This window comes from Eleutherodactylus coqui, chromosome 4 (genome assembly GCF_035609145.1).
Source record: "Eleutherodactylus coqui strain aEleCoq1 chromosome 4, aEleCoq1.hap1, whole genome shotgun sequence".
Classification (NCBI taxonomy): Eukaryota; Metazoa; Chordata; class Amphibia; order Anura; family Eleutherodactylidae; genus Eleutherodactylus; species Eleutherodactylus coqui.
The window spans coordinates 212,601,348-212,610,251 of NC_089840.1; the positions used below are offsets into that span (position 1 = coordinate 212,601,348).

The 8,904-nt window shown below is 40.3% G+C and overlaps 1 protein-coding gene across 1 annotated transcript; it reads left to right on the forward strand.

Annotated features, from left to right (window-relative positions):
• The first annotated feature begins 651 nt into the window (after positions 1-651).
• Positions 652-8,443, forward strand: LOC136626013 (toll-like receptor 13). Its single transcript, XM_066600709.1, has 2 exons — positions 652-3,471; positions 8,317-8,443. The coding sequence occupies exon 1, from the start codon at positions 652-654 to the stop codon at positions 3,466-3,468; it is 2,817 nt and encodes a 938-aa protein (XP_066456806.1). The 3' UTR covers positions 3,469-3,471; positions 8,317-8,443.
• The last annotated feature ends 461 nt before the right edge of the window (positions 8,444-8,904 follow it).

Below are 8,904 nucleotides of genomic sequence, written 5' to 3' on the forward strand. Positions count from 1 at the left end.
AGTTAGTAGGGTCCACGAGGTTCACTGGTAACTGTTCTAAAATGGATCAGAAAACTGATAGCTCCGCTATAAACAGAAGCTGTGATACTTGTTTGACTTGTTTATTTTCTTGTCATCCGCATTTGTTCCTTGGGACATAGGAGGTTATAGCAGAATGCTGTGGCAGAAGCCATATCTGTCGCACGCCCAGGTACGAAATATCCCAGATCGTTTCTTAATGGAAAAAAAACGTTCGTGTACTTTTCCTAGAGATTATAGTGTAAAACACGTTTAGTAACTGCCTCACATTTATGTGAGTTATGAGGGTTTCAATTCAGGGAGATGCATTTGTGATACCCCTGTATTAGCATGATGGTATCAGGAATAATATTACTTATAACTAGTGTAATGCACAATGCCTAAAGCATTGAATGTAACATCTAAGGCACAGTTGCAAAGTAATGCAAAGTTCACAAGGAATTCCTATCTATGTGATATAAAAGTTTCTCGATGATGAATAATTAACATTTTCATTTCCCCTTTTTTTCTATATCAATGGTGATAAAAGGATCTGGCATGCCCGCAACCTAATCTGCTTGGCAAACAATTCTAGTTATAGAAGCAAACAGATATATGTTTAACTCATTTTGCTGCACGAAGTGTTCTGAAGACATGGATTCTACTTTTTGTCTGCTGTTTTTAGCTTTTTTTGTCTCTAGTTATTCTCCCTGTCTTGGCGTACTGAGAAAACACTGTGACATCATGGAGCATGAATATTTTCAGACTTATAGCACTAGAATGGCCTGGACGTTTTGTGGATTTGATGAACTGAACTTCAGCCTTGCAGCCGTCTGTAAGTTCTATAACACTTCTATAACAGAAGACTTAAAAGAAGTTCCTGTAGCTTCAGACTGGCTTTTCCTTGACATATTCAATGTTAACATTACACCACAAGCTTTATCACATCTTCCAAACCTAAGTTACATCTATATAAGCGGTAATTTTGTGATTTCACCAGTGGTCTTTCATGGCCTTGAGAAACTCACTGTTTTGTGGCTGGAACAGACAGACAACCAAACCATTGATGAACTTGATTTAGGAGGACTCAACATGCTGCAAGAGCTCAAATTAAAAGGTTTTCCTTTTTCATCTTTAAAGAAATCGATATTTGATGACCTTCATCTGCTGAAACATCTTATTCTGGAAGACAATTTCATTGAAACTTTATCATCACTAACTCAATATCTTCCTAAACTCCAAAATCTGCAAGGATTATCTCTCTACAGCAGCAATCAAATTGCATTGAGAGAAGCAGACTGCCTTTTGAATGAAAACCCTACAGGTAATATGAGTCCCATACATTTTAATATAACCTATTTGAACATTGATGGAGATCAAATTTATATTCTGGAAAACAACTCATTATGTAACTTTCCAAAATTATCCTTTTTTAAACCTAATATATGTTATTCAGCTTTAAAAGCTTTGAAAAAATCTGGGATCCAAGAAGTAGACTCGTTTTCATTTTCAGATTCTCATTTTTCTGCTTTCCACATCTGTATTTATGTATCACTCTTCCAGATAAAGGAACTCCAGCTGACACACAATTACATAACGTTTATCCATACTTCCAATGGATCTTGCAGCATACTGAAAATTCTAGATTTATCATATAATTCTATAAAAAATGTGTCTGCTTCTCAAATGAAGAAATTTAAAAACTTGCAGGAACTCAACTTGTCAAACAATAAAATTACCACAATTAACATATGTTCTGAGAACATCTCCATGGAGCTTGTTAATCTTAACTTGACCTTCAACTATTTAACTACTGTAATACAAGATCAATTTCTATGCCTCAAACAACTGAAAACACTTTCACTGAGTAACAATAAAATTCAGAAAATTAGTAAGTATTCGTTTCGTGGCATGAAGAATCTGGAAGTTCTGCATCTAGAAAGTAATCATCTCTACAGTTTAGATGAATTTGCATTCGCAGGTCTGTTTTCACTAAAACAACTGACCTTAAATGAAAATGTCTTAGAAGAAATTAATGACTGGGCCTTTGAGGATCTACGAAAGCTTGAGGAGATTGCAATTGATGTTAAATATTTGATGCCCATGTGGTGGTCAAAGAAAATGATGATGCTAAAAAGAATGTCCCTGAAAGCACTTGATGATGTACTTTCAATTGAACCTCGATTTTTCAACCTTTTCGATGACTTTGAAAGTTTGAGCATTGAATCACAGGCTGTATTTATTGATATGTGTGATGAATTTCCATTTCACAAAGTTAAAGAACTCAGTTTAATAAATATCCATGATTTTGCTTGTAGTAAAGGAGGATTTCAGGCGCCACTGGGAAAATTTATAAATGTGGAAAAGATATATTTAAAAGTAGAAGTATTTGTACAATCTAAAGTAAACATTTTTAATTCTTCTCTAGAAAATTTAAGAAAACTTTCCTTATTTCACCTTGAAAGTGTAAATGAAGCGGGTGGTGGCTCAGCATTAGATGTGCACAAATTATTTCTTGGCTTGGAAAACCTTCAAGTTCTGCATTTAGTAAATTTGAGAGTAGAGGACTACGGCTCCAATGTTTTGTTTCGAGATTTAAAATCAGTTCGTTTTTTGATGATAGAAAATGAAAATATTTACAGATTTCCGGACAATGTGCTTTCTGATACAGTTAGCCTAAAATATTTTTTTTTGCCAAATACACAATTTTCTTGTCAATGTAATCTTTCATGGCTAAGTCAGTGGGTGACCTATGAAAAACAAATTTATTTTCCTGGCTTTTATCATCAGCTTTGTTTTGTTAATGCCGAAACTCAAAATTCTTACTTAGTCTCTTTCTTGGAAGAGAACTGTAATACCGAGCATGGTTTCATTACATTCATTATTACATTTGTCTGTACTTTGATTTTTATGTGCATCTCCCTTTTCTATGAAAGTATCTGGTGGTATAGTTTATATCTATTGTACACAATCCAATGTTGGCTGTATAATAGACAACGAAAAAGAGACCGCTACGAGTATGATGTATTTGTTTCCTACAATACTCACAATGAACAGTGGGTAACAGAGCGGCTTCTTCCTAAACTGGAGCAAAACGGTCCTCCTTTCTTTAAAGTGTGCATTCATAATCGAGACTTTGAGATTGGTAGAGACATAGTAGAGAACATTGTGGATAGTATATATAGCAGTAGATGGACAATTTGTGTTATCACTCGCAGTTACCTCCAGAGTAACTGGTGCTCCCTGGAGATAAGAATGGCTACATACAGGCTTGTAGCAGAGAGTAAAGATTCTCTTATCCTAATATTCCTGGATGACATCCCTAGAGAAGAACTTCAACATTACCACAAGCTCACTAGGATTATAGACAAGAAAACCTACCTGAAGTGGCCAGAAGATAGAGATGGGCAGCAGCTGTTCTGGGCCAGACTACGGAAAGTTCTCGCATACCAGGATAACCAGAAGCCATAAAATGTATGTTTACATTAAAATTGATTTTCAAATGTATTAGCTAATTACTATGTATTATATCATTATTAGAGATGAGTGATTACCCAAATGCTCAGGTCCTCGTCATTCGAGTCGAGCAAATCGTAAAATTCGAGAGCTCTATTCGAGTAACAAACCCCATTGACTTTAATGGGAGACTCTCTCTCTCTCTCTTCCCAGCCAGCCAGGCAAAAAAATTGCCGTTGACGTGCACAGCGTTGCAGCGGAGAGGGGCCAAAACTGACACGTCACAGCAGGGAGGGGCAAAAACTTTTTGTATGGGACCCGCTGGGTGCAGAACTTTTTTAGTTTGGTTTTTTTTCGTGCGTGTCTCTCTCTCTCTCTCTCTCTTCCCAGCCAGACAAAAAAATTGCCGTTGACGTGCGCAGCGTCGCAGCGGGGAGGGGCCAAAACTGACACGTCACAGTGGAGAGGGGCAAAAACTGGGGCGGGGTCGAACACAGAGTGATGCTTGCTCGAGTAACGAGCACCATCGAGTATGCTAATACTTGAACGAGCATCAAGCTCGGAAGAGTACGCTCGCTCAACGCTAATCATTATATTCTTTTGATGAGCAGATTTAATAGTCGTCCTAGTATAGAGCATAAACCACCCAAATACCTTTAGAATATTTAATATTAGATCAATCTCCTAATAACCATGTATTTTACCCAAACTGTGCATCTATGATATACAATCTCCATCTTGAAAGCTGCCAAGTTGGTGGACGTGTATTATAGCCAGTAAAAAATGCTTACAATGAAGCATGATACAAATAGGCGTTACATGTGTATTTTTAATATTGTGTGTGTTCAGTTTGATGGGGGGGTCATAGGTAGTACAGTGTATACAGTACATATAAAATTGAACATTAAAAGATATCTGTCACCTAGGACAGGTATGCCTATTGTCGCTGTGTATGTTTTATTCTGAAGTGCTGTGGTGTTTCAGAAAGAAAACACATAATTTGAAATGTAAATTCATAATTTTCCTTGTCTAGCCTCCTTATCCAAAAATATAAAATACATTGGTTCCTCACAAAATGCCAAAGCTTCAGTTAGGGTGCATTTAGACTGGATGATTCAAGTTTGCAAGAGCGAATGAGCCAGTGACGTCAACGCTAGCTCGTTCGCTCTCATGCAGTCTTTTTAGACAACCAGATTCATTGTTGACTCTTTATCGAGAATCGATCAGTGTTTTGTATTTGCTATGTGAAACAGTGAACGATCAGTGTTTAAACTGAACAAGAAGGGAGCGAGCCAACTATGATTTTTATTCCTTCATAAGATAAACGATGAGCAAAAAGCTAATGATTCTCGTTCGTCATTCAGTCATTGGCTTGAGTTTAACCCCTTGACTGGCACGCCCGGAAATTTTCCGGGACGAGCTCCACTGCCCATAGCGATATAGCCCGGAAGATTTCTGGGCTATGTATCGCTATGGGAGCTGCAGAGCGCAATGCCACAAGCTGTGGCATTGTGCTCTGCCTACACAGACCCACACAGAGTAGTTCAGGATTTTGAAATAAGAGGCAGGGAGATACTGCTGATCTGCCGGCAATCTCCCGCTTTAAATTTCAAACTCCTGCACTAGTTTGCTTACAGGTTGCCATAGAGAGCATCGGCTTGTCAGAAGCAAGCCGATGGTTTCTGTGGCAGGGAGAGCTGGTGCTTGGCTGTCAGGGGACAGCCAGGCACCAGCTCTTACAGCAGAGATCAGAGGAAACCTCCGATCTCTGCTGTGTTAACCCTTTACATGCTGCAGTCTATGTGACTGCAGCATGTAAAGGGCTGTCACCATCTGACCCCCAGAATGTGATTAGGGGGTCCTGATGGGTCTCTGTGGAAGTCCCTTAAAGGGATAAAAAAAAATGTTTTAAAAAAAGTTAAAAAATAAAAAACAAAAACACTTGCCTCCCTTTACTTTGCAAAAAATTAAAAATAAAATTACACATGTGTTATCCCTGCATCGTAATGACCCAGAGGAGGAAGTTAAAGGGGTTGTCCCGCGCCGAAACGGGTTTTTTTTTTTTCAACCCCCCCCCCGTTCGGCGCGAGACAACCCCGATGCAGGGACGTACAGACAGCTTACCGGAGCGCTTACCTTGATCCCCGCGCTCCGGTGACTTCTATACTTACCTGTGAAGATGGCCGCCGGGAACCTCTTGCTTCGTGGACCGCAGCTCTTCTGTGCGGTCCACTGCCGATTCCAGCCTCCTGATTGGCTGGAATCGGCACGTGACGGGGCGGAGCTACACGGAGCCGCTCTCTGTCACGAGCGGCTCCATAGAAGAACACAGAAGACCCGGACTGCGCAAGCGCGGCTAATTTGGCCATCGGAGGCCAAAAATTAGTCGGCTCCATGGAGACGAGGACGCTAACAACGGAGCAGGTAAGTAAAAAACTTTTTATAACTTCTGTATGGCTCATAATTAATGCACAATGTACATTACAAAGTGCATTAATATGGCCATACAGAAGTGTATAGACCCACTTGCTGCCTCGGGACAACCCCTTTAATACATTATTTAACCCCTTAATGACACGGCCCCTTTTTTTTCTTTTTTCCCCATTTCTTTTTTTCCTCCCCCTGTTTAAAAAATCATAACTCCTTTAATTATTCATCAATGTCGCTGCATGAGGGCTTGTTTTTTGCGGGATGAGTTGTATTTTTCAATGGTGCTATTTGAAGTACCATATAATGTATTGAAAAACGTTTACAAAATTCTAAGTGGAGTAAAATGAAAAAAACTGACATTCCACCATCTTTCACTGCGTTTTGTTTCTACGGCACACAAACTGCAACAAAAATGACATGATAATTTATTTTATGGGTCAGTATGATTACTACGATACCAAACTTGTATAGTTTTTTTTTTGCTGTAGTACTTGTATTTTTTTTCAAAGACATTTAATTTCTTTAAAATTATTTTCTGCTGCATCTTCTGCGCGCAATAACTTTTTTATTTTTCCGTCGACGTACTTGATCAAGGGCTCATTTTTTGCTGCATGTCCTGTAGTTTACGTTAGTAGTAATTTAGAATATATCCGACTTTTTGATCGATTTTTATTGCATTTTTTCTGGGAGACAGGGTGACTGAAAAAGTGCATTTGTGGCGTTCTTTATTTTTTTTTTCGGACGAGGTTCACCATGCGGGGGAAATAATGCACTACTTTCATAGATCGGACTTTTACAGACGCGGTGATACCAAATATGTATTTTTCTTTTAGGATTTAGATTTTTTCATTATAGATATGGCAAAAGGAGGGTGATTTAAACTTTTATTACCGTATATACCGGCGTATAAGACGACTTTTGAACCCCGAAAAATCTGCTCTGCAGTCGGGGGTCGTCTTATGCGCCGGTAATACAAAAAAAAAAAAAGTGTAAAAAAAAAAAATTTTATTACTCACCTCCCCCGGCGTTCTGTCGCGCTCCGGCAGGATGTCGCTCGCTCCTCGTCCCCGCCGCAGCATAGCTTTCTGAATGCGGGGCTTGAAATCCCCGCTTCCAGAAAGCTAATACACACGCCGGCAGCCATGACAGCATTGAATGGCTGTGATTGGCTAAAGCACACGTGGCTTCAGCCAATCACACTATTCAATGACATCATTGAATGGCTGTGATTGGCTGAAGGCGCACGTGTTAGCAATCACACCCATTCAATGATGTCATTGAATAGTGTGATTGGCTGAAGCCACGTGTGCTTTAGCCAATCACAGCCATTCAATGATGTCATGGCTGCCGGCGTGTGTATTAGCTTTCTGGAAGCGGGGATTTCAAGCCCCGCATTCAGAAAGCTATGCTGCGCCGGGGACGAGGAGCGAGCGACAGCCTGCCGGAGCGAGCGACATCCTGCCGGAGCGCGACAGAACGCCGTGGGAGGTGAGTAATAAAAATTTTTTTTTTTTCTCCACTGAATACCGGCGTATAAGGTGACAGTTGGGGGGTCGTCTTATACGCCCCGTCGCCTTATACGCCGGTATATACGGTACTTTTTTTTTTTGTGTGAAAAAGTCGGGAAAAAGGAAAAAAAAAACTATTACAAGTTGGCATTGGCATAATCGTAATGGCCTGTAGAATTACTTTAATACATTATTTATATGGCTCAGAGAATGCAGTGAAAAATAAAAATTAAAAACATGCCAGAATTACAGATTTTGTTAAAGGGGTTGTCCCGAGAAAGTAAGGGGGGTTCAGCACTTCTGTATGGCCATGTTAATGCACTTTGTAATATACATCGTGCATTAAATATGAGCCATACAGAAGTTATTCACTCACTTGTCTCCGTCCTCGTGCTGTCTCTGCGTCCCCGTCGCCATGGTGCCGTCTAATTTCTTCCTCAGCAGTCTGTTTTAGATGCGCTTGCGCAGTCTGTACTCTCCCCGCTGTGAACGAGCCGCTCCAGCGTGCCCGCGCGATACAGCTCGTCTGTGTGGTCAAGAGAAGGGAGAAACAGCTGTTTGCTGTAAATGATTAGACCATTCAAAAAACCTGCCTTGGTGGGTATGACAGGGTGGTAAGAAACCTGCCACTCAAGGGGTTAAACCAAATGACTATCATTCACTTTCACTCATTTCAACAATTTTTTGAACGATAAAAGCACCCTTAGTTTAAGTAGTTTTCCAGGAGTTTGATAATAAATACTGTGTGATCAGTCCCCTGAAGCAGAAAGTTCCACAGGCACAGTGACATCGATAATCCCCTTTAATCAATCTATTGTTTTCTCTTTAACTGGTATAAATAGCCCTCCATATATATCACTGTAAGGTAAAGTCTACAATACTGTACAATTGTCATTTATTCAATTTTCTTTGTTTTTAAATTTAGGGGAACGCACAGTGAAGCACATACATGAATGTACCTGATCTCTTTGCTGTTCACCATACAGTTCTACTTACCAGTCTCTGTGAATCCATGTGAATCCTGTTGTACCACCTCTAACTTGCATATGAGATGTGATACAGGCGGGCATGAAGGCATACAAGTTCCATATGGTATCCTGCGGCATATCGGTCCACATTTGCTGTAACTGAGCCTCTAGATCGTGCAAACTCATGGTCTGTTGAAGTTGGTATCCCAGATGGTCCCATACGTGTTCTATTGGTGATAAATGTGGTGACCGGGCAGCCACAGAAGTGTGACAATGTTGTGTAGGCATTCCTGTGACACCCTTGTGTGTACAACCAAGCATTGTCCTGCTGTAAAATGCCTCTTGGCCATATATGTGTTCGTTGGACGATCTACTGGTGTTCTGTCAAGGGCGTCCTGAGCCCAATTGCTTTGTTTGCATGCCCTCACGCATCCAAAAGTGCCAACACCTCCTAACACTCTGGTCAGAATGTCTCAGGTGGCTCAGTTCATTGATACAACCATCTAGCTTCTCGAATTCCCATAATGCGCCACCCCTCAAACTCT

What these genes read in the sequence shown, in the direction of transcription:
- LOC136626013 (XM_066600709.1), top strand. Translation starts at nt 652, where the DNA reads ATGGATTCTACTTTTTGTCTGCTGTTTTTAGCTTTTTTTGTCTCTAGT.